This window comes from Sorex araneus, chromosome 5, assembly GCF_027595985.1.
Source record: "Sorex araneus isolate mSorAra2 chromosome 5, mSorAra2.pri, whole genome shotgun sequence".
NCBI classification, from domain to species: Eukaryota; Metazoa; Chordata; class Mammalia; order Eulipotyphla; family Soricidae; genus Sorex; species Sorex araneus.
Genome location: NC_073306.1, coordinates 66,475,231 through 66,501,036, shown reverse-complemented (window position 1 = coordinate 66,501,036; position 25,806 = coordinate 66,475,231). Strand labels below are relative to the sequence as shown.

The window sequence follows — 25,806 nt, the reverse complement described above, 5'->3', positions numbered from 1 at the left end:
TTTCCTTTAGCATTTGCTAAATGTCATGTAATTTGTATCACAGACTATATAAAGTTAAACCACAATTACTATCCTGTTTTATTTAGTAGTGTAATATTGTTGCCTAGTAGTTCACATCTGCCAGGAGTTCACATCTAGATTTTAGTTTATAAATGTTAACGTGAATGGACAAAATACAGTCTTAAAACATATAATGCATTATTTAACTCTTGAAGAAAAGCTTCATTGTGATGACTTTTTTTTTAACAGATCAGCAAAACGGTTATTGGACCAGATTGTTGAGAAAGGAAGACCAGCTCCTGGCTTCCATCATGGTGATGGACCTGGAAATGCAGTTCAAGAAATCATGATTCCAGCGAGCAAGGCAGGATTAGTTATTGGAAAGGGTGGAGAAACTATTAAACAACTTCAGGTATTGTTTGTAAAATTACTGTTTTCTGTTTCTAAAGCCATTTTCTTTCCATTCTTTATTGTTAATTCTTAATTCTTACAAATTCTGTGATTAACAGGAAAGGGCTGGCGTTAAAATGGTTATGATTCAGGATGGACCGCAGAACACTGGTGCTGACAAACCTCTTAGGATTACAGGAGATCCATACAAAGTTCAAGTAAACTTTAAAGTTTATATTTTACCAAAAAAGACTTTGGGATGGACAGAATGGGCAAGATATGCATGAATAATTTCGGGGATTGAGACATATTCTAAACAGAGTGGGGTTTTGTTTTTTGTTTTTTGTTTTTGTTTTTCTGTTTCAGCAAGCCAAAGAAATGGTGTTAGAGTTAATTCGTGATCAAGGTGGTTTCAGAGAAGTTCGAAATGAGTATGGATCAAGAATAGGAGGAAATGAAGGGATAGATGTAAGTAAAATGAATGTATGCTAGTCCATAATGTTTTTTTCTCATAATTTTGTTTGTTTTCTCAAACATTGTATCCTTTTATTCTACTTTTCTACTCTAAAATATAATGCCTGTTTCGTTTACATGGTACTGTGTGTTCTTATAGGTGGCATGCTGGGTTTTAGGGAACAGCTTTCTTAATTGTATTTTTTTGTATAAGGTCCCCATTCCAAGATTTGCTGTTGGCATTGTAATAGGAAGAAACGGAGAGATGATTAAAAAAATACAAAATGATGCTGGTGTTCGAATTCAGTTTAAGCCAGGTAAGTATATGATTTAGTGTTTGTGGTGTTGTTAGTTGGTAACCGTTATTTTTGATGCCGAGGAAATTCAGCTTGTTTTCTTCCTTTGTTCTAAAGACGATGGAACAACACCTGATAGAATAGCACAAATAACAGGACCTCCAGATAGATGTCAACATGCTGCGGAAATTATTACAGACCTTCTTCGAAGTGTTCAGGTTTGATAAAACAATATTATTGTTGATATTTTTATCTCTTTTTTATAGTTGTACTTCTGTGCCAGGACAACACCTTAGAGGAAAGAGAGCACAGCAAGACCTGGAGTTTAATGCCTAGGCACTGCCAGATTTGTCTTCATGGTCCCTAGCACCACCAACTGTGTATAACTTTTAGAGGCCCTGTTAAATAGTTTTATTTTTCCTTCATCAAATCTGAAAATGTTTCTCATCTTCATTGAACCCTGTGTAATCACAAGAAGTGGGCAGCGATGCTCTATCTCTCCTCCTGCCCGCCTTCGGTAGTCTAACTTCCCCCACCCCAGGGAGGTCGATGGTGATGGGCAGGCGAAGGAAGGAATGAGGGCCAGGCTGGTTGGTCTCAGTTGTAGTTTAATCTATTCCCATCTTCATTCTCCTCTGATTCTCCTCCTGCTTCTTCCTCCCCCTGCTACTTCATTCTCAGTTTCTCATCATTCTCCTTCTCCTAGCTCTGGATCCCCAGCCTACTCTTAACTTAGTTAAATCCCCAAGCATGAGGAGTTGGGGCTTATACATAGGTGTGGTCACAATCAATAGGGGTAAAGTTCAGTAGGGATGCTGCTTCTAGGACAGATTCTCTTTCAGCAGGACAACCTAGCCAAGAGTGAAATCCTATGGGTGTGTCTCCTCCCCTTGTCCAACAAACATGTTAGCATTCATATTAATCATTTTGTATGGACATAGTAAGAGATAGTAAGCTTACAGAGTTGCTCTCCTGGGGTCATCTCAATCTCAGACTACAGTGCTCAGCCCAGATTAGTCATTCCTATCCCTAGCAGGGTCCTAGTCTCATCGTTGCTTTTGACTCATGACAGCATTTGTCCAGGACAAAGCTCTCACCTTACAGTTGAGTATTGTGGCACTTTTGGCCTGACCCATTTTGATGCCAGGGTAGCTCACAGCTTGCCCTGGGTACATTCCATCCTTTGTTAGGACCCTGCTATTGGGGTACTAGGAACTAAGGGCAACTGAGTCGAGAAAGCATATGCCCAGGATTAAATATTATTGGAGTCAATCAGCTCCCAAGTTACAAAGCATAATAATAACTGTCTTCCTGTGTCCATACAGAAAGGGACATTGCTTTGAGGTAAAGTAAGTTCCCTGTGGCAAGGCTGAAAGGACAAACCCAGTGTTATCCTACAGAACCCAAATTTTTATATTGGAATTTGATGGTTCTTTATTAACAATTAGAGTTGCTTTGAGGTGGAGCAGAAAGACTGTAGGTGTACAACTAAATTTACTACTCATCCATTTTTAAAAACAGTTAATATTTGCTGATTATGTGGGCTCAGTAATTTCCCAACACCACTTTGTCTCTGACTTAGGAAAATGAAAATGTAGGAATGTAGTATATAGTGTCCAGGAGTATAGTATAGCATGTAATAAATGTAATGATTTTGCCACGTTAAAGAAAATTGTTTATGCAAGGCTGGAACAATAATACAGCTGGTAGGGCACTTGCTTTGCATGCATCCAACATGGGTTTAATCCCTGACACCAAGTCCCCTGTTAATCCCCTGAGCACTGCTGGGTTTGGCTTAAAACAAAAGAAAAAAGTTAATGCATATTCTATGCTGACTCTCATTTCCTTGTCTTTCTTTTAGGCTGGTAATCCTGGTGGACCTGGACCTGGTGGTCGAGGAAGAGGTAGAGGTCAAGGCAACTGGAACATGGGACCACCTGGTGGACTACAGGAATTTAATTTCATTGTACCAACTGGGAAAACTGGATTAATAATAGGAAAAGGTAATATATTTTAACCTTACACTGTTTTGATGTATGACTAAAAATTTAACTCTAGTTTTCTGGAAACTTCTCTGTAAAAAATAGCAGTGACTTTTTTGGTCAGCATATTTTAGTAGAAAAGTGTTCCTAATGGAACAATTAAAACATAATGATACACTTGTAATTTTAAATAGATTTTTCATTATATTGACGTCTAACAGAAGCCAACAATTTAATGAGGAAAGTTCTTTTTATCCAAAAGGTCTTTATTTTACATGTATTTATGTTGACCTAGATTATAAAACCAGTTTATTGCAAGTTAACCTCCTTTCTCTTCTCTCGACCCCTCCTCCCAGTTTGGAGGCGGTATTGCTCTCCACACTCAGCTCTGCCCAGGCAGAAGTGTGAGACAAGATTGAGCCTGGGTTGGCTGTAGGCACACAAGTGCTTCAACCCCTATGCTCTCTCGCTCCAGCCTTAAAATACGTGTTTTAAACTCAGACATTTTAAATGTTACCTTAAAGCTTAAAAACATCTGAAAGAAGCGTGAACTGTTTTATGCATTTGATTTAAAAGTATAGACTAAAGGAAAGTTTTGTTAGAATGGTATATCAGATGAGGTACTGACCAAAGTGTGTGTGTGTGTGTGTGTGTGTGTGTGTGTGTGTGTGTGTGTGTGTGTGTGTGTGTGTGTGTGTGTGTGTGTGTGTGTGTGTGCGCGCGCGCTTTATAATGCTAGGGCTCAAGCCTCGCAGCCTCATACATGTAAGGCATACACTTCAATAGTAAGCTACAGCCCCAGTCCCTGGTACTATTTCATTTTGTGTAGCTTTCCATCTCCAGATCCTTATAGAAATGATTTTTAATTTTTAGGAGGTGAAACCATAAAAAGTATAAGCCAACAGTCTGGTGCAAGAATAGAACTTCAGAGAAATCCTCCACCAAATGCAGATCCTAACATGAAGTTATTCACAATTCGTGGAACTCCACAGCAAATAGATTATGCTCGGCAACTCATTGAAGAAAAGATTGGTGTGAGTATGCCTTAGGCTTTAATTTATAGCACATTCCTATTAAAGTGTTTCTGTATTACACAGAAAATGCCAGATTTCTTATAATTATAGCTGTTATTTCATAAAAGATACATCAAGCAGAAAATACTACCTGAAACTTAAAATGACCTAATTAGTTTCAAGTATTCATAAATTTATGTTTGTGTATGGGTAAATAAGAGGATATTACTTGGGGGTAAGATGTTCATGTGTGTATTAGAAAATGATAAAGGCAAGAGAGCAAAGGAGTTAAAATTATTGATCTAAATGGGATTCTAGTTGTGAGTTTAGTTTATGAGCAAGATCTAGTTTTACTCCATTATTAATCATTTATGACATGGCTCGTGATTTCTGGGTAATTCAGAAAATAATGGTGTTAAAATTATAAATTTAGATGTAAAGTAGCTGCAAAGAAAGTTGCAGATAAGGAGCTTATATTTGATCCTTTCTCACAGTTTAAAACAGAAAAGTATTTACAATTTAGAAAAGTAAAACTAAGAATTTTTTTTTTTTAAGTAGTGAATAATCATGCATTGAATAGCAGGTAAACAACGGTTTTGATTTATACATGTGAATATGGTGAGTGGGAAGTTTATTTATTCTGCCTCTTTTTTTGCAGGGCCCGGTAAATCCTTTAGGGCCACCTGTACCCCATGGGCCCCATGGTGTCCCAGGCCCACATGGGCCTCCTGGACCACCAGGACCTGGAACTCCAATGGGCCCATACAACCCTGCACCTTATAATCCAGGACCACCTGGTCCCGCTCCTCAGTAAGTTTTAGGTTTAGTTCTGGTTTTTTTCCCCCAAAAGTTTCTTGCTTTTGGCAAAATGTATTCTTATACTTTATATTTTCCAGTGGTCCTCCAGCCCCCTATGCGCCCCAAGGATGGGGAAATGCGTATCCACATTGGCAGCAACAAGCGCCTCCTGATCCAGGTACAAAATGCAAATCTGTATTAGTTGCCATTCCTATTGTTTTATCATTTCCTTTACCAGGGGAGTGGGGTGGTTGGGGCACAGCTCAGGGGACCACATGTGCTAAGGATTCAAATCAAGGTCAGTTGCATACAAGGCATTTACCTTACTTCCTGTACTATCTCTTACCACATACATGTTTGTTGATTTGATTTGGGGCCCCACCCAGCAATGGTCAGGGATTCGGGATCTCTTATGTTGGGGCTCAGCATCTAATGGGATGCCAGGGATCGAACCCAGATCAACCATATGTAAGGCAAGCACCTTTTCTACTATACTGTCCTCTTAACTCTTCTTCCTCCCCTCCCATCCTCCCTTCTCATTTTATCATCTTCTTCAGTTGGGTTTACGTTGTCTATATTCTCTGCACTCATTTACTCAGGGATCACTCTTGCAGAGACTTAGGGCCGAATGCGGTGAGGGATCTAACTGCTGGTTTGATTGCATCAAGGCAAGTGCTTTACTTGCTTTACTGTCTCTTGTCTCCAACATATACATCATGTGTCAAGGCACTATAAATCACAGCCTCCTGAAATTTACTTTGATGTCTTATTACTCACTGCCTACCTTTTTAGCCTTTTTCACTGGAGTAGTTTCCAGGAACATAATGAATTTGTTTCCTACCCACAAATCCTGTATCTTATTAAAACCAAACTTACTACTGGACCAGGAATGGGACCCAAATGCTAGAGAACATTCTAAGCTCTGAGTTTGATCTGTGGACTACATGGTCCTTTCAGCATTTTGCCCAAGAGTACAACAGTTCCTTAACTGAAATAGCTGTGGGTTTGATTTAAAACTTTGTGTTTGAATGGTGCCCTGTATTACAGCATACTTAATTTTTACAAGTGTGCTCTTTGGAACATGATGAAACAACATGAGAGTCACCAGACAGCCATAGTTAACACTTATTCAAGAGCAGTCCTTTGTGTGCCAAAAACCAAACATGCAAGGATCAGAGAGATCATACATCAGAGAAGGAGCTTTCCTTGTGTATAGCCAGCTGGGTTGATCACATATGATTCCCCAAACCCTGGCAGATATAAGCCCTGAACATTGCCATCTGTGGCCCAAAACCAAAAGACAGAATGGAAGAATTTTTGTTTACTCCATGCAAGCTATTTTTTAGATAAGATTAAACAAAAGAGCCTTGCCATTTCAGAGATTTCTAATTTGAAAAAATTGAAGTCTTTAATACTTAGTCACTTAGAGCTACAGGATGCCTTCTGAGCAGTAACTGGGTATGTTGCATGATTCAGAAAAATGTCAAACATGATCTATTACAATATCTTTTCTACTTGGTGTAGAAATAAAGTCACCACTGTAAGAATCGATTTGTGAGGGGCTCGGGCGATAGTACAGCAGGTATCTGTACATTTGCCTTGCACATGGCCAGCACACGTTCAATCCCATAAGGTCCCCCAAGCACCACCAGGAGTAATTTCTGAGTGCAGAGCCAGGAGTAATCCCTGAGCATCACTGGGTGTGATTTCCTTCCCCTCCCCCCAAAAAAAAGTTGTTTGTTTTAAATAATTGATTTTTGATTATGGCTTTTAACTTTTTGCCTTTAAGAAAGAAGGAACCATTTTCATAGATTTGTCGGTGTTAAATTACTTTTGGTAGTTGATATTGTCGATATTCTGTGACCTTTTAGTTTCTGTAAAACATCATTGGGCTGCTGTCACTTAATCTCATTGCTTCACTTTTCAGTAGTAAAAATGAATAGTAGTAGCAATGAAAATAGAGTAAAGGGCTAGTACAGAGAGGCAAGGCACTAGAAGACTTTCAGGTTTCTGTTCTTTTGTTTTTGAGTATATACTTGCCATAAAGTGTATGGGTGTTAATATAAGGACTGATGCGAACTTTTAACTTTTGTTTGTTAATTTTAGCCAAGGCAGGAACAGATCCAAATTCAGCAGCCTGGGCTGCTTATTATGCGCACTATTATCAACAGCAAGCACAGCCACCACCTGCAGCTCCTGCTGGTGCACCCGCTGCAACCCAAACTAATGGACAAGGTAACTATAAAGAAATTATTTTGTGGAGCGATAGTACAGCTGGTAGGGCGTTTGCCTTGCACGAGGCCAACCCAGGTTCAATCCCCGGCATCCCTTATGGTCTCTCCATCACCGCCAGGAGTAACCCCTGAGCACCACTGGGTGTGACCCAAAAAGATAATGTATTTCCATATCCATTACCATTAGTCTTTCAGAACTGTTTAAGACCAATATAAATCAATGCTTTAGTCAATGAAGTCAGTGTTCCTGGTGTTATATTAAGACTTACTGATTATTTGCCTCATTCAGCCACCATACAATGTTATTTCCCTTAGGAGTGTGAGTTTCAGGGAGTTTGTGCCACAGACTTGGCAATGCTCCAGGATTACTCCTGGCTCTGTGTTCAGCATCATAGGCAATGCAAAATTGTCTCTTAAAACGTTAAACTAATTTTTGTTATATTTTTCTTAAACAAGGTGATCAGCAGAATCCAGCTCCAGCTGGACAGGTTGATTATACCAAGGCTTGGGAAGAATACTATAAGAAAATGGGTATGTTCTACATTTTCTTTTTATTACTCTGAAGTGGGGAATAATTGAACAATAACACAACTTTTAGTTGTATCAAGACCACTGCATATGTCTTAAATTCATGATACTTCTAAATGCATGTCAAGAAATAAGTAATTAAAATTTAAAATATCCTCACTGGCATATATGACTTTGAATTTTACCAGGATTTGTCACAGTTAAGTATTTTAGTAGACTAAATTATATAGGTGAAATTCTAGAGCAAACGTCTACATATTTATTTGATGTACTTGAACTTTTGGGTGAAAAAACTACTTGGGGCAATATTGCATACTTTGGAAAAGATTATTTTTCCATAGTGTCAAGCAGAAGTTTGTTGTCTTGGTATTACTGCAAAGTAAAACAGGTAAGTGATAGAATTATGACATTTGCATACATGAAAAATAAAATATTATAAAAACAGTATATCAAGCATTATAATAAATGCTATGAACAGCAGCTGGAGTGATGGGTACATTGCTTACTTTGTACTCCAATAACCCGGTTTAATCCCTGGCACCACATAAGCCCCTCAACACTTCCCCTTTCTCCCCATCCCCACACCAAGAGTGATCCCTGAGTGTAGAGCCAAGAGTAAGCAATCAGCAAGTGTGGCCCCAAAACAAACTCCCCCCAGTGAATAGCTATGAATTCTCCAAGTAAATTTTTTTTTTTTACCAGAGTGTTTCTAACTACAGAGCAAAACATTTACAATTGGAGAACAATGATTATAGTGATTCTTTTGTTCAAAAAAATGAGTACTTGGACATTGGTTAGAATGTTCTGTATAGATGGTTTCTTTTTTTTTTTTTTTTAATGGTTTTTCCTGGTTTTTAAAGCAATAATTCCTGAGGCTATAGCCAATTAATTTTTTTGTGAATCAGCTTCTCTCAGTGGTTCTGCATCAGCAAAAATTCTATGATTTCTATATGTTGGGTTTTTTAAATTCTAAGTAGTATATGCTAACTTACGTGAACACATCTGTCGTTACAATCAGTACTTTTTGGGAATGGCTGGGAGTGCTGTGAAAATACAACCGTGGACCACATATTATGACTTAGCGATAGAGCTTCTGTATATGCATAAAGCCCTGGGTTCAATCCCTGGCACTACAGATAAAGCACTTTGTCATGTGACAGTGGTCAGGGCCTATGGACACAATGATATGGCATCTTCGTATCAAAGATTTGTTTGTTACGAGTGAAAATCATTAGGTCCAACTTAATGACTAGTGTACTAGAAGTGTTCCTTAAGTAGGTTAAAACAGTGGCCTGTTGAACTTGAAACTGAATAGTTTCTGGGTAGTTGGCTTTTGTTAGATTATATTTTATTGGCAGCATGGCAATTATTGTATTTATTCGGCCTTTTTCCATTTTACTTGGCCCAAATGAATGGAAATCCGAAGGTAATCTTCAAGATCTTAATGCCATTCTGATTTAACTGTTGATTTAGACAGTTTACCTTGCATTTCTTTTCATTTTCTTTTTTTCCCTACCAACTGTTGGCTAATGTTAACGTTTAGAGTTGGTATGCTAGATTTTTAATTTTTGTTAGAAAGGTAATAAACTAATAAAGTTTATTTGAAAATCCTATGTAACCCTAAGGCCTTTTTTTTTTCCCTTTAGTACTAGATGAGCTTTATGATGTGCATCTGTTGAGTAATTCCCTCTTTTTTTGTGTATGCAGTTTCCTCCAAGTTTTGCTAAGGGTACTTGGGATCCACTTCCAGTAATACTTGGTCAGTAAGGCCAGTGGCTCAGAGCTAGAGCCCAAGAATGCCATACTGTTCAGACCCTGTAGTGTCAAGAGGTCCCAGGAGTCTACACTGGGTTATGTGCCTTAACAATAAGTTGAACTGCCTCCCATCCTCACGTAATTCTTAAAGAAATGTTAGATAGTTTGGTCAGATTTTTGGTGGTCATGGAAAAAGAGTTTTAGAGACAAATGATATTTTTAGGGCGGTGGTGAAGCAATAGAGCCCTTGTCTTACACATAGTCAACCTAGGTTAAATCCCTGGCATGCCATATGGTCAGTTGAGCTGCCAGGAGTAACCCCCTGAGCACCACCAGCTGTGGCCCCCAAAATGAAACCCCCCCCCAAAAAAAATCTACGATTGGTTGCTTGGCTGTGCTACTTTTAGGTGTGAGTAAATCATTTTGACTTCTTAAGTGACCATGTAGGATCTTAATCAAGCAACATTACTTTTTTTTTTTTTTTTTTTTGTGGTCACACTCAGTGATGCACAGGGGTTATTCCTGGTTCATGCACTCAGGAATTACTCCTGGCAGTGCTCGAGGGACCATATGGGATGCTGGGAATTGAACCCGGGTCACCTTATGCAAGGCAAATGCCCTACCCGCTGTGCTATCACTCCAGCCCCAAGCAGCATTACATTCTGATGTTCATGGATATTCTAATTCTCAATCCTGTTCCCCAAACTATAAGTGAGCTATCAGTCACATTTTTTTAAAGCTTAATTTTAATTTTTTGTTAGCTTTTGTTTTCTGTGACAATTCTAAATGGACTAGAATTAATACTAGAAATTTAGGGGGTGGAAATCTTACAGATGAAATTTTAGAGGGTTAAAAGGAATTTTAAATCATAGGGAAAATGGCAGCAATTGTAGCTTCAGTAAAAATAACTTTTGTGCTAAGGAGCTAACCCACCCCCCCAAGAAAAAGTGGGTTTCAAGCAGAGTGAGGAATTCTGTTTGGAAGAAGGTAAGTGAAGATACCTTGAAGGGAAATTAGACTTAAGAAAGGCCATTGCAACCTTAAATGTTGATATGGTGAACTCTGATGCCCTAACATTAACCACCACCACCACCCCCCACATACACACACACACACACACACACACACTCTTTATTGTTTATTGTGCATCACTGATGAGCTTTAACCTAAAAGAGGAGCATAGTACGGCAAAGATGCAAGTGCATAGAAAATAACCGCAATAAAATTTATTTCAGTAAAACTGGTGAGGACGAGGGGGTGGGGATGGTGGGCTATCTCCACCAGGGATGGGGATGTTTGGGCTATTCCTGTGTTTGTACTCAGGAGAGAATCATGATGGTGCAAGGGATGCAAACCAGGGTTGATCATATGTGGGCCCCTCATCCCTAGTCCTCTGAACACCAGTAGAACACCCACCACCAACAGTAGCATAGAGTCTCAAAGTAAATATCAGTATATAACCTATATTCAATTTCCACTTGGTATCAGGAAAAATTGCAACATTTTGTTTTGATTTTTGTGTTTCTGAAGCCAGAACCAATTAAAAAGGCTCATCCCAACTTTTTTCCCTTAATTTATTTTGATTTTTTTGGTGACACCTAGCAGTGCCAGCAACTGAACCTGAGCCTCCTACATGGAAAAGCATGCACTTGGCATTGTATTGCCGTATCTCCAGTCCCATTGATGTCTGCTCTGAATTAGTCCTCATTCAGAAAAGTTACCCTATGTAGAAATGTTTTGTTTTTTTCATGAAAATGATCATTTCATTAATCTTGTTGCTTAAGCCTCTTCACTTAAATTTTTATCATACAGATTAATTTAATAAAATTGTGTTGTAACTTGATACTATAGTATCCTACTATAGCTTTAAATATCCAGAGGTATATCTTGAAATTTCTCTGTGCACATAACTTATAGGTTCCTAAATTAGAACATGCTGTTTTTCATCCAGATCTTAAAACAGTGGTCTTTAATATCTTTTTTTTTTTTTTAAGTTTTTTTTTAATTGCCTCTTTTTGTTGTGCTTATTTTTTAACCAGTTTTCTCTGACCTGAACATATGCTTTTCAAGAAGACATAGGTTTGAATGCCAGTAATGGTTAGTCTCCTTAGCACTTCCATGTGTGGCTCAGCATCTCCGGCCTTGACCCCCACCACACCCCCAAACAAAAGTGGGAGGTGTCTGAAAAATAGTGCAGGGGTTAAAGTGTTTGCCTTGCATACAACTGATTATGGTTCATTCCCAGGCGCCGCATCAGTACCAATGGTTGGGCCAGAGAGATAGTTACAGGAATTAAGGTGCTTGCCACTCATGCAGCCAGCCCAGGTTTTATCCCTGACACTGTACCTGGTCCCCTTTTCATGGGGCTAGAAGTTGTCCATGGGCACCACTGGATGCAGACAATTTCTTCCCCGAAACCCCCCCTAACCCCCAACCCCCCAAAAAAGTACTGGTAGTTTATCAAGTTTGTAATTAAGTCAAGATTATTCCTAAATAACAGAAGCAATTCTGATCCTCTGTTTTTTGTCTTTATAACCTGTACTTATAGTGGATATAATTTTTTATTAAAATTTAGGGGGTTTTTTTTAGGTCAACAAGGGCAGACACAAGATTATTCAAAGGCTTGGGAGGAATATTACAAGAAGCAAGGTATTGTTTTTATTAGAAATGAGATTCTTTGGGGCCTTTAATTATGGTTACAGCAACAAAACTGCTTTGTTTTCTTAAAGGTCAAGCAGTTCCTGCTCCCGCTGGGGCTCCTCCAGGTGGGCAACCAGATTATAGTGCAGCCTGGGCTGAGTACTATAGACAACAAGCAGCCTACTATGCCCAGACGAGTCCCCAGGGAATGCCACAGCATCCTCCAGCACCTCAGGTATAATAAATTTGCTAATGTATTGTTAACTTTTACTCCAATCCTGTTTTTCTGCATGTTTATTGTTTTGTCTGTTTGGGATTATGTTTGCCTTCTAAATTTTAATCTGGCAAAGTATTGGCTAAATGAAGTACTGTGGTGTTATTGTTTGGGTTTTGTTTGTTTTTTTAATAATGCTTTCTGGCATCTGAGTGCTTAATATTTCTAAATGCCTTTGATTTTAAAAATAAATTTTCTTCCCCCAGGGATTTGCAAATCATGCAAGAAGCCACCACCATTTATATTAACCAGTTTTTCTTTCTTAAAGGATTCACTCCTGAGTTAGCTCCATTTAAAGGATTTTCTTTAACATTTTGTGTATTTCTTATGTATCTCTTCTGCACAGGGCCAATAATAAGAAGTGGACAATACAGTATTTGCTTCATTGTGTGGGGGAAAAAAACCTTTGTTAAATATATGGATGCAGACGACTTGATGAAGATCTTAATTTTGTTTTGGTTTAAAATAGTGTTTTTTTTTTTTTTTGAAAATGTACAAAAATATCTATCACTACTGATAGGAGGTTAATATTTCTGTGTAGAAATGAAAATTGGTTTGTTTCTAGTATTTAGTGTAGATGTACACATTCCAGCAAATGTATTTGCAACTATTATGTGGTCAATGCTTTGTGATATAAATGTACTTTTTCAATGTATACTTTCACTTTTAAAAATGCCTGTTTTGTGCTTTACAATAAATGATATGAAACCTCCTGTGTCGGTAAGTTGGATATGTGGGTATTTAAAGGATTCATAATTTCTTAGCAATGATAAGATACATAAACACAAATATTTAAGCGTTCCCCTTGGAATATTAATTGAGTTTTTTTTTTTTTTTTAAACACTGGCATGTTTTTTCCCCCTTGCAGTATAGTGATAGATGGAGGATCTTTTCCATTTATTGTATTTGGCTGTTTCAGCACAAGTAATCCTGATATCTTCATTTTTTTTCCTTCTGTTTGATTAAAAACTGCATGTGTATACAGTGATCTTTTGGCATACTTCCATTGCATTAACAGTGAAATTTCTTTTTATACATGACCACTGTTTCAGACCTGTACTGCTGCTATAACAGTTAACCTTTCTGTTCTTGATTTGATAATTACTTGATTTCCAAGACTATTTCAGCATAACTAATTTAAAAGTTTTCAATAGTAAATGAATAGTCTAATAAGAACAGTTTTTTCATGTAAAGCAACTCTTTCAATGTATATACAATATAGTGTGTTTGTTTCTAAATTCAGGGTAGAACCAGTGAAATAGTATGCAAAAAGTTTAGCTACAGTGCATCTGCCATTGAAACATTATTGGGGTGTGGAATTGTTTGAGCTTTTTTTTTTTCCATTTTCTTTTTGCAGTATAGATAAGCTTTGTTTTGTAAATGCACAAGTCCAATCATTGAATTCAACTTAATTTTTTATGTATTTTTAATCATTTTATTACTCTATAACACTCATGCTGAAGTTCTGATATTTTGTTGAAATCCATTGTTTTACTCTTTGCATATTTGTTGGCTCTTTGCATATTAATATATTAGACTACATGCAAATATACAGTCTGTCTTGCCATTGTCTGTTGAAGTGCAGGTTTGATCCAGCCAGTATAGAACTAGCTCTGTAGGGGTGAGGAGGACTGTGCTGTGTATCATCCTTGAATGTGTTCCTTCAAGGAGCATTGCACTGTAAGTACATCAGAATGACAAATTGATGAACTGCAACAGTATCTTTTTGTCAATGTTCCACATAATGTAAATGCCATACTCTGTGTGAATATTATGTTGGAATACAGTGCTGATACCTTGGAAAACCATAACCGCTTCTCTAATTTAACATAGAATAATACATAGGTCTATTTTTTTTTAAGTGAGCTTAATGGGTAAGTATTTTTGATGTGCTTTAGCTCCAGCTAAAGAAAACTGATGGTTAACAAAGTGAAGAGTATTTCTTGTTGGTGCTCCTGAAATATATTGGTATTCAGTATAAAATATGCATATCTTATATTAATATGAAAGACTTGAAATGTGTCAGACAGGAGTAGCCTTTCAGTTTCCAGATACTAAGCAATGTAGCAGTTTTAACACCATGTCATAAATACGAGTTCTTTCATTGATGGGAGCACCATTTGTTTTTCTGAATATGCTATAAAAGAAGATGTACAAGGATGTAAATGTTGAGATCCTGCAGGGTAGAAAATAGTATAGTTTATTGTAGATGTTGAAATGTTTTTTATTGTCTTACAGAATCTTTAGTGATTTTCCCTTACCCTAATTTAGAATGGATATTTAGTTGTAGTTTGAAGTTAATAGTTAAGGGAGTTACCTATTATCTTTTAAGAGTAGGGTATTGACCTGAACAATTTCAGTATTCTGCATGATACCGTTTTATAGATGACCGTTTAGGAAAGTGATGCATTTATTGATTAAACTGAAGAAATAGTTCAATTGGATTCAGTATCATGACTCACAAATTGGAGGCTGTTGATTTTGATTCATTTTAAGGTTTAAAATCTTTATTAATTGCAAACAGTGCAATTATTTATACTTCACAGTGCCTTCCCAGACCTTCCACCTTAGGTTCTGCTGCAAAAAGCAACAGGTAAGCACAACCTAAGGACATATATAAATAAATATTTCAGTACATTAATGTTGTCCCTGTGAGGTTTTTGTGGTTGTGTATTCAAGAGCAATCTGCTATTGCTTCCCCCAAATGTACTTTGTTATTTATGCTACCCTTTCAATGGAAAGTCTGTAAGTTGTTCAAACAACTGTTTACAATTTCTGGGTAATGTTTTTTATTTATTTTTTTTTTTAACTAAAACAAAAAATGAGTGGATTGCTGCTATAATGAACTATCCAAACTTTTTGTGATCTTTTCCCAAATATACCATTGTTAAAATTAAGAAAGGACAGTTGCATAGTTTCCCAGATTTAGGAAGTCCCTTGGGGAGAAACTTCAACAGCCTTCACAAAATCTGTTGTGATTGATAGGACAATTTCTTTACCGTCCAAATCTCAGTGGAGTCTTTAATTTTATTTTTTTTCCTTAAACTATATACAGTGAGGATATTATGGGTCAGAGTTTTGTGACTTTTTTTTAAGACAGTTCAGTTTCCTAAACTTCTATACACTGAAAAGGGGAAATTTATAAGGAGTACTGGCAGTATGTTTTGATAAAAGATATGCATCAATGAAATGTTAACTGTATGGCAAATAAGCTTTCATAATTGTATAGCAACCAATATTTTTCTGATTTATACTACTTGAATAACTGACACTGCATTTTTGCCAGTTTGAAGTGTTTGATGTGTTCTTATAATGATTTTAACTGGTACATATTTTGAGTTAAGATGACTGTTTTAAAGCAGCATCATAGTAATCCGTTTTGTTTATTAAATTTCTAAAATGTGCTGATCCTTTTAAAATTCCTGCTTATCTCTACAACAAAGAAAACCATTCAAAAATACTGCCTTCATTTTCACACACAGTGCTGAAGATGCTGCAAGCACCAAATCATAGCTCATAAAATCAGGTCCTGAGATAGTTACCCATAAAGAGGAATCCTTTGAGTGTATGCCATTGGTGAGCCGATGAGCATGGACCATAGAAGGGCTCAATGTAGAAGGTAAAATTGGCAAGTCATAATTGAGAAATATGAAATGTATTCCCATACATAATATGATATAGGGTGTAATGTACCTGCTTTTGATCACTTTTTATTTTTAAGTGCTATTCACTTTCTTAAATGTTCCATAAACTGTTAAATTTCATAAGTTATGTAGCTACTGCACCACATTTACGTGTGTGTATGTGTGTATGTGTGTTTTAGTAGTCAATGATAGGCATGTTAAGATTGATATAAGGGATCCTTTTGAACCTTTTAAGAGTCTATTGAGTCTTGGTTAGTTGAAGTTTGCATTTTTATGAAAGAAAATGTAGATGAATGGTAATAGATATTTGAGCATTATATCTCATGAGAATTTTTTTCATTACCATAAGCCTTCACTTGAATACTGCAAGCATTTTTTAATGGCGCTATTCTTACCTTGAAATTAATGGAAAGCAGAAAAGGTGAGCCAGTTGACTTGAATGCAGTGGATGTGTTAGGGTTTGTAGAAACAATGTTTACTTAGATTGAAATGGGATTTACTAGCATTTAAACTAGAAAATGTTATTTTTAAAGATCGCTTTTAGTGTGGTTTTAGAGTTCTTATGGTTTGATATTTCTTTTAGACGTGAAAGGTGTACTTAATTCATAAAAATCATTTTAATATTAAAGCTAGTGATTTAATACTAGTTTGTAAACATTGTAAAATATATCCTTACACAAATACTTTGGTAGTTAATAATAAAGGGTGGGTTTGAGTAGGTGTAGTAAAATACAGTAAGAGAAATAGGAATATATTCAGAAGTTATATTTCATTTGTTTGAGTACTCTGTCAGAAGAAGAACCAGTTCTACCTGCATTATTTTAACTATTTCCTGAAATAAGGATGTAGAAATTAATAATCAATGAGAATGTCTTATTTTTATTTTCTGAAAATTCTGCCTCACTTTTAAATGCATTTTAACAATACTAGTTAATGATAAATTTGACTCTTGAAAATAACCTTACTTCTTGTTTAGTCACTTGAGTTTCCTTGCACAGTATAAGCTTCAAAGGGTTTTTTTTAATAGGTGCTTTTAAAAAGCAAATCCCAAAGTTTTATTTTCTTCAGTGATATCCCTATAGAACTCTTAAATGTATTTGCGCATATAAATATTTTTTCTTATGCATGCTCAATGCATTTTCGTCCTGAGAAAAGTGTTCTCTACAGAAACTACCCGTGTGTAAAAAGAAGATTGGCTTAAAATGGCTACTGTGATGGGAACAGTGTCTTAGGGAGATGCAGCTTGGACTTGAGGTAAATTGAATACTTTACAAACTGTGGTTAAGAGTTATGCTTTAATGACATTGTATGTAAAGGGCACATGATTACTGTAATTTTGTACTGATTATGGTTTTCTCAATAAAAATTAAATGTCATTGGTAAATATTATAAGGAGTGCTTTGTCTTTTGTAAAACACTGCATGACTTCCATTTAATACAGAAGTTGCTTTATTATGGATTTACATTGTGAAATAAAATTGTCCTCCAGAAAATTAAAGTAAAATATAAAACAATCTGATAGCAGAACATGAGAGCTAATTATTTACAGAGTTAGAAACCGTAATTGGAATTTGAATACAGTGCTGTTTTTCCTAAAGCAAATCCTCATAAGTCTTGAAATCTTTCCTGTTGAGAAAGTGTTTACTTCCATGTGATCTATACATACAAGTTTTTCTCAATAAAATATCACTTGCCTTATAAGTTTGAATATGCATTACACACATTTGAAAAATTCATAATCTTAACACTGAAATTTAGGCAGTGGTTGCCGTCAGATTTTTTTTTTTCTTGGAAATTGTTTAAGCCCTTGATTTCCTTCCTATCAAAAGGATGACTTTCATCTCCACACCATGCCCAATCTGATTTAGAAAGACTTTGAAACCACAGCCACCAAATGATTTACTAAGAGGAAAGGTCCACTTAATTTGATAGGTTCCAGATTAATAACTACCTATTTCAGACTAAACTTAGGTGTGTAAATAGCTCAAATAGCATTTCATGCAAAACATGGTGTTCTACTTTTTTTTTTTTTTAAATATGATTGCTGTAAAGTTACAGGGAAAATACACAGCCTTTCTAGTACGTTCTGATAAAATGAATAGATGTCCCACTTTCCCCCTTTAAATGCACATTAAATTTTACTGCCCATGGTGATGGATCTGGTGCTCTTTGGAAAGCAAGAAGGCAGTCTTCAGATGACGAGTATTTGAAGACTTAGGAAAAGGAAAAGAAGGCAACACAGTGGCACTTCTGGTTCCATTTTTTTAGCCCCGCCATAGGGAAAAAATAGATGTAGTAAGAAAGTTGGAGAGAGAATGTTCCAGGGAGAGAGAAGGGGAGCCTAGTAGTCAGCTAAAAAAGAGAAAGGAAAAGTAACTTTTTAAAGGAAAGTAGAATAAATAGAACAAAAGTTTAAGATTAATAATGATTAATTCTTACTTTCAATGGTAAGAATACAGGTACTAGCTGCAGAGCCTTTATTGTTGACTGCTTTGCACATATACTCTCCTTCATCTTCTGGGAAAGTTTCTGGTAAATAGAGGCAGTAAGTTTCCCCTCTTTCAATATATTGATAGTCTTCTCCATCCTGCAGTATTTCTCCTTCAAACCACCATGTAATTTCAGGTTTAGGTTCTCCTGTTACTTTAACAGTGAATCGAACTGGCTCACTATCTACAACCGATGTGTTTTTTAGGGACTTCTTGAACCATGGGGCTCCTGATCTTGTTTGTTCTTCATCTTCAATAGTGGAACCATTTATGATGCTACTTTCTTCCTCTTCCTCCTCTTCTCTTTTCTAAAAATAAGAACATTGAAGTTGATAATGCCTTATTAGCATTTTTCTGGGCAATGCTTTAGTAATAGAATTTTGAAGATAAATAATAAGTACCACAAAGTGTACTGCATTGTACATCAGTGGTCTTCAACCTTTCTGCGCCCATGTACCTGCTGAGAACTGGTAGTTCAGTGATTTTTGAGAGTTATTAAAAGTCTGGGGCAGAAACAGTAGTATAGCAAGTAAGACTTGCCTTGCTCACAGGTGACCAGTGTTCAAATCCTACTAACAATCCTGAGCTCATCAGCAGGAATGCAGGTCCAGTCCAGGAGCAAGCACTGAGCACCACCAAGTGTGGCCCAGAAGCTAAAGATATAAATAAAATGCCTTTTTTTTTTTTTCTCACAGTTAACTGGTTTTTAAGACCATCTTTGGGGAATAAAGAATATGTAAACCCAGTACCTTTTGTAGTGCTGCATCAATTTCTTTTTGTTCAAACTGCATCCGTAGTAACTTTTGTTCTTCAATTCTTCTTTGTTCCTCCTCTTCTCTTGCCTTAGCCATACGTTCAAATCTAGCTTTCATATTTACTTTGTGAGTAAACGGAGCTTCACTTTTTTTTGCAGGCTTTATATCAACATCTTCATCCTATTTTTTTAAAGTAGCGGGTTAGTAGCACAGCAGGGTAGAGCACCTGCCTTGGCATGCATTCAACTTCATTTTGGTCCTTGAAAAACCCATATGGTCACTGCCAGGAATGATTTGTGAGTTTAGAGCTAAGGGATTGCCTGGTGTTGACCAACGCCCCCACCCCCAAAAAAAGTGGGCCAAGTATTTTTGGTGCTTTCTCTTTTGTGCTATTGTGCAGGCATGGAAATTTTCTCCATCCCCCAGTTTCATAATTGTTTTGTGAAGTATTTCCAGTAGTTAGAATCCTTTCCTCCCAGTCTTGGTTCAGATTCTCATCAGGCCTTCTCCAACCACACTGTACAGTACATTATCAGAAACTGCAGGTTTTATTCAATTGAGACACAGTATACAGAACTGGAACACAGTATCCAGATTGGCCATGGTGCCCCTCCTGAAGGACTCTCCTCAGGAGTGACTAACCCCTGAGACTGCTCAAGGCACCATATATGGTACCAGGGATTTGAAACCAGGGTTGTGGCCACGCAGCTCAATGCAAAACAAGTGTATTACCCTTCTGTATTCTGCCCCCGAGGTTTTTTGTTGGTGGTGGTTTTTTTTTTTTTTTTTTTTGCTATTTGGATCACACCTGGCAATGCGCAGGGGTTACTTCTGGCTTTGCACTCAGGAATTACTCCTGGCGGGTGTTCAGGGGACCATATGGGATGCTGGGACTCGAACCCGGGTCGGCCACATGCAAGGCAAACACCCTGCCCGCTGTGCTATCTCACCAGTCCCAGCCCCCGAGTTTTTAATGTGAGAATCTAAGATGTTTGAGTTAGCTTCAGCTATACAGATACTTTTATCAAATGCATCCCATGTGTTGAAAATACCTTCAAGTGCAATCCTGTAAAACAAAATGCCCTTAACATATCTGACTTTTTGGTCACATCACTTATCAATGATAATGATTGAGGCCTTTGTCTGGAATCTGGAAAAATAGTACAGTGAGTAGGGCCTTGCATACCACCAACCTGGTTTCTAGTCTTCCCACTATATATGGTTTCCTGACCTTGAACAGAGAAGTTGAAGAGTAAGGCCTGAGTGTTGCCAGGTGTTCCCCAAACTAAAACATCAATCTGGAAAAACGAGAACAGTGACTGTCTCCTTATGTTACATAGAGAATGTTTCAAATTCTTACCTGAATACTCAGGCCCTGCCACTGAACTATGGACATGACATCTCGGGTCTATGTTCTCCTGAAAATAACACTAGATCTGCAGTAGTGCAGAAGGTAGGTAGGGCATTTGCCTTGCATGCAGCCGGCCTGGGTTCAACCCCTGGTGTCCCATATGTTCCCCTGAGCACCTCCAGTAGTAACCCCTAAGCATTGTTGGTATGAACCAAAAAGCCAAGAAAAAACTGGTTCTATTGAGTCAAACTAAAACTTGTGCCAGTGGATAACTTTGGGACAATTTTTGCAATGGTGAAGAGTGGTGCTAACTACAGGTGTTAAGTTTGGGGCATGGGGCTTTTGTCACTGCAGGCAGGGGTAAAGTGAAGGACCAGTGCCTTAACGCCTATACCACTTCAGCCTCCTCTTAAGATCTTGATATGCTTTTGCCATTTAGTTACTAGATCCTTATATACACCAGTGGTTGTGTACCAGAAAATCATTTCAAAGACAGACTTTCTGCTCAGGTCATTATCATTAGTATTCTATAACAATTTAGAATGTAAGAATAAATACCTCGTGGAAGTTTTCTGCCTCTCGTTCTCTAATTTCAAGGTCAATCGCTCTCCTCCTTGCTCGTTCTTCTTCTATCTTTTTCTGTATTTCTTTTTCAGATAACTGTCCGATTTTTTCAAACTTGCTTTTCAGATTTTTAGCTTGAATAGACCCACTCCTTTTCAGTTTGATTAATTCTTCATATTCCCTGCTTAGTTCAAATGTTTCATTTTCTTCTTCTTCCTTTAAAATAGGTTTTACATATCAGAATATATGTACAGTAAATCATCCAAAATATCAACCATATATTGAGGCCAGAAGTATAGCTGGAATAACCTCACTATAAACAAACCTACATGCCTTGGTTTTGGATGTGGGCTAGTGGTAGATAAAATGCCCAGCATGTATTAGGCCTTGGGTTTGATATCTGGCATTTTTTTAAAAAAAATTATAATCCATGCCTATTTTTATGAATTAAAAATAATACTAAGACTAGGTCCAGAGAAAAGGTACCAGGCATAAGGTGCTTGCCTTGTCTACAGCTGGCCCCAGTTTGCATTCCCAGCATTACATATTCCCCAAACCGCCAGGGGTCACTCCAGAGCACCACTGGATGTGACCCTCCCCCCTGAAAAAAATATTAAGACATCTTAAGATAACATCTTAATTTTCTCTTAGAATAGTTCAGTGGTGTCTGCCTTTGCATTGAGCACTGGTCGGGGGGCCCGGAGCTCCAGAGCACCACTTAAGAGAGAGATACCCCTTCCTCCAAAGAAAGTTTACTGGAAAATATTGTTGGAAAAATAGATTAGGGATGCTTGCCTTGCATGCAGTTTACCTTGGTTCTGTCCTTAGCTCTGCATATTGTCCCCCTCCACCCACCCACCCAGCACCTCCAGAAGTGAACCCTGGGCAGAGTAGCCCATGAGTACACTAAGCAGGTGTGGAAGAAACCCTTGCAGGGAAGGGGAGGGATATATGTAATGTATCATGTTCAGGAAAAATATGGTTCAAATCAGCATTCTATTCTTGTGCTAAAATTAAAATGTTTTAAGTAGGATTTGTTAATATTAACTAGAAATTCTAGGAAAACCTTTAGGGGAAGATGAAGAAAGATACTTGGAAGGACTGTGAATTGAGTCAGGTAAAAGTTGCTAGTGCTGATGACGTATGGTCTTTCACCTAGTTCAATCCAATGGAACATGATTTCTTCATCTATGAAGGATAGCCAGCAGAGGCAGGGAGGGAAAAAAGCAGGGGTTAAGATCTTTGCATGTGGCTGACAGTGGTTAAATTCTTAGCACTACTCAATGTCCTCTGAGCACAAAGCCAGGAGTAGTGTCTAAGCACTGCTTGGTGTGGCATAAAAGTTTGAAAATAAAGATATTACTTCTACAAGTTTGTCCTGGTTTTGATGACAATCTAATTGTTCACTCAGTATTCAAGCTAACTGAATTATTTCGACTGATACAATGTGGTAAAATGCCCACACATCACTGCATAGTCATTTGTATTTTCAATTCTGTATTCTGCCAAAATAGAAAAAAGTCAACTAAAATTATCCAGTTCTTTGCTGTTTTATCAGGAATGCTTTCTATTCATTTTCCTTCTTTAAACTTTTCATAATGTTTTATTACAAATTAAGAAGATACCTCATTTTATTACAAGTTAGGATCCCAGTGTTCTATCATTTAAGTCTCCCCAAGCACCAAACTGGAAGTAGATCTAGAGCATCACCGGGTGTGCCGTCATCCAAAAAATGTATTACTATTTTATTTAAACATTCTGTAGCAAAATCCTAATCTCACTATATAGAATGGGAAGATATGTCATTGCTCTTAATACTTGAAGACGAGTTTCAAAAAATTGTGGTTGCAGATGTGTTTGTACAGGAGATGAACTTGTACAGTGAATCTTCCAGTCCCGAAAGTATAAAGGTTAAGATGCTTGCCTCAGACGGCTTCAGCTTCAACCCTGGTTTGAATCTCAGCACAAACTGTACCTCTGTAATTGCCAGGAGTGGCCCCTAAACACCGCTGGTTGTGACTTCCCCAAAAAACTACCCTACAAGTGCTGACCGTTTACTCTTTGAGATTAAAAAAATAAAGCTTATACAATTCTATAAACAAAGTGCCTTAGGTTGCAGTGTCTCAATGGTAGGCCACTTGCCTTAGATGTGTGTGAGACCCTGGGTTGAATTCTAGGAACCACCAGAAAAAAAAAAAGTGAGGGGTGCAACTTCACTGCTAGGCCAACGAGTAGACATCCCTTGCTCACCTTAACCCAAGTTATAGCTGTCCCCAGCCCTCATAATTGCTCTCATTTTCTGACAGGTGGTCCTGTCAGAGGACATGATGGAGATAGAAGGCTTTTCCCTAACTCTCCTCTCTTCTGCCTACACTGCTTACTGGCTCTCTAGATGGAGGCTGGCAGCAGAGTCCACAGAGGTGGAAATAGGTGTGGGGCCTTGGGATGTCTGGAAGTAAGAAAGTTTCTAAGGCCCCACCCTGGGGAGACAAACAGCATGAGGTACAGGTGAGCCAAGATTTCAGTGCCTAATGGGTCAATGCCCTACATACCACCGTGGCCTGTCAGACTATCAAAGAAACGGTAATTGTTGCCAAATTTATGTATGACATTTTAGTTCTACTCTATCAAACAAAGCAGAGTGAGAAATTACAGTGCCGGTGTAAACGTATAAGATTAATAAGATAAACTAATATTTATCTTATAAACTAATATACTAAATATTCTTGGGCTGCAGCTTTTACTTAGAACACACACTGATTCAAAAAGCATTAAAAAATAATTGCCTAACCACAACACCTAATCAGAGAGAGAACGAAAGGGAATACCCTGCCATAGTGGCAGTTTGGGGTGGGGGGAGACGGGACTGGGGAGGGTGGGAGGGACGCTGGGTTTACTGGTGGTGGAGAATGGGCACTGGTGAAGGGATGGGTTCTCGAACTTTGTATGGGGGCAACATGAGCACAAAAATGTATAAATCTGTAACTGTACCCTCACGGTGATTCACTAATTAAAAATTTAAAAAAAATAATTGCCTGAATAAAAATAAATCCCTGGTAGCAGATACTCAAGTCCTTCCCCCCAGCACCCATCTGGGAATTGCCTCTGAGCATAGGTGGGTGTGGCCCCCAAATTAATAACTTAAGGTAGCAAAAATCCAAAGCATGACCTTTCTGAGCATAGATTCTGTGAGAGCACAAGCTACATTCTCATGAAATGGCCTATGATCTATATGTATATTTGCATACATACCCATGTTGATATGTATGTATATACATACAGGTCTTACAATGTCTGGTAGTAAAATATATGGCTATGTGTTATTAGATTGAATTTTTAATAATGTTCTAAGGATAATAAAGTGATTCAAAGATTTGCCAAATACTCCTATTAATGTCCATAATACTGCTGCAGTGTTTTCACTTTTTTCAATTGTCTCAAGAAACATAACACTTATAAACAATCATAACACCTTATTTTTTGGCATCACACCTGGCGATGCACAGAGGTTACTCCTGGCTCATGCACTCAGGAATTACTCCTGGCGATGCTCAGGGGACTATATGGGATGCTGGGAATAGAACCCGGATTGGCTGCATGCAAGGCAAACGCTCTGCCAGCTGTGCCATCACTTCAGCCCCTCATAACACTTTAAAAAAAAAAAAGACAGCTCAGAGGACTAAGTGAGCATGCTGCCAGAGGTTCCAATTCAATCCCTGGGACTACATGGCCTTTCAAGTACTGCCACAAGTGACTTCATACACCAAGTATACCCAAAACAAAGGGCAATGGGGGGAGGGGAGTGGTGGAGCCGGGATGTGGCTTACTGATAAAGTCTATGCCTATGAAAGTAGGAGGCCCAGGGATCAATCTCTAATCCCCAACAACAGCAAAATTACAAGATATTAAATATTCTTGGGCTGCAGAGAGTACAGTAGATAGGGCGCTTGCCTTGCACACAGCCAACCTGGGTTCGATTCCCAGCATCCCATATGGTTCCCTGAGCACAGCCAGGAGTGATTACTGAGTGGAGAGCCAGGAGTAATCCCTGAGCTCCATCAGATATATAAAGTATTCTAACAACAATTTTCAATCACTTAAAAGCACAAAATTGTGTGATCTGTAGCACTGTTGTCCAGTTCATTGATTTGCTCGAGCAGGCACCAGTATCGTCTCCATTGTGAGACTGGCAAGCTACCCGTGGTGTATTCGATATGCCAAAAACAGTAACAACAAATCTCACAATGTGTGATATGTAGGAAGAAATATTTACTCGTTACTATAGTAACAGCTCCCACTTGCAATTGTGTATTTTTCAAACTAGTAAGGGAGATAGAGTTACGGCAAGCTAGAAAGTGCCATACTGGTCTGGAGAAAGTATAGCAGGTAGTGTGTTGCCTTGATGAGGCTGACCTGGGTTTTATCCCTGGCATCCTACATGATATGTCCCCCCAAGCCCCACCAGGAGTAATTCCTGAGCACTGTCAGGTGCTGCCAAAAAAAAACAAATAGAGCATACTTAACTATACTGAAACTTGTACTGAGAGCCTCATGGATGAGTTAGTGTCCTTTATGTGAATAGTACTCCTCAGAAAGTTACTATAAGGTAATGTGAAATAGAAATTTGTTAATAATATAAG

General features: G+C 37.9%; 2 protein-coding genes across 13 annotated transcripts in view; one reads left to right on the top strand and one right to left on the bottom strand.

The window, feature by feature from the left end:
* FUBP1 (far upstream element binding protein 1) overlaps positions 1 to 17,145 on the top strand; it is a 30,378-nt gene extending 13,233 nt beyond the window's left edge. For 2 of the 7 annotated variants that reach the window (XM_055139289.1, XM_055139287.1), the window contains 14 exons: positions 250 to 412; positions 510 to 608; positions 757 to 858; positions 1,058 to 1,160; positions 1,257 to 1,357; positions 3,001 to 3,142; positions 3,995 to 4,155; positions 4,793 to 4,944; positions 5,031 to 5,110; positions 7,039 to 7,167; positions 7,623 to 7,697; positions 12,179 to 12,324; positions 14,910 to 14,956; positions 15,846 to 17,145. In XM_055139289.1, coding sequence (XP_054995264.1) covers positions 250 to 412; positions 510 to 608; positions 757 to 858; positions 1,058 to 1,160; positions 1,257 to 1,357; positions 3,001 to 3,142; positions 3,995 to 4,155; positions 4,793 to 4,944; positions 5,031 to 5,110; positions 7,039 to 7,167; positions 7,623 to 7,697; positions 12,179 to 12,324; positions 14,910 to 14,956; positions 15,846 to 15,876 — 1,531 coding nt within the window. In that variant the 3' untranslated portion in view covers positions 15,877 to 17,145. The other 5 variants (XM_055139283.1, XM_055139282.1, XM_055139286.1 and 2 more) reach the window with 3 other exon arrangements.
* Positions 17,146 to 17,283: 138 nt separating this feature from the next.
* Positions 17,284 to 25,806, bottom strand: part of NEXN (nexilin F-actin binding protein) — a 57,769-nt gene continuing 49,246 nt past the window's right edge. For 4 of the 6 annotated variants that reach the window (XM_055139293.1, XM_055139292.1, XM_055139291.1 and 1 more), the window contains 4 exons: positions 21,161 to 21,382; positions 19,246 to 19,431; positions 18,447 to 18,804; positions 17,284 to 18,359 (listed from right to left, as the gene is read on the bottom strand). In XM_055139293.1, the coding sequence (XP_054995268.1) occupies positions 18,349 to 18,359; positions 18,447 to 18,804; positions 19,246 to 19,431; positions 21,161 to 21,382 (777 nt within the window). In that variant the 3' untranslated portion in view covers positions 17,284 to 18,348. Of the gene's footprint in view, positions 18,805 to 19,245; positions 19,432 to 21,160; positions 21,383 to 25,806 lie in introns of all 6 variants that reach the window. The other 2 variants (XM_055139294.1, XM_055139290.1) reach the window with 2 other exon arrangements.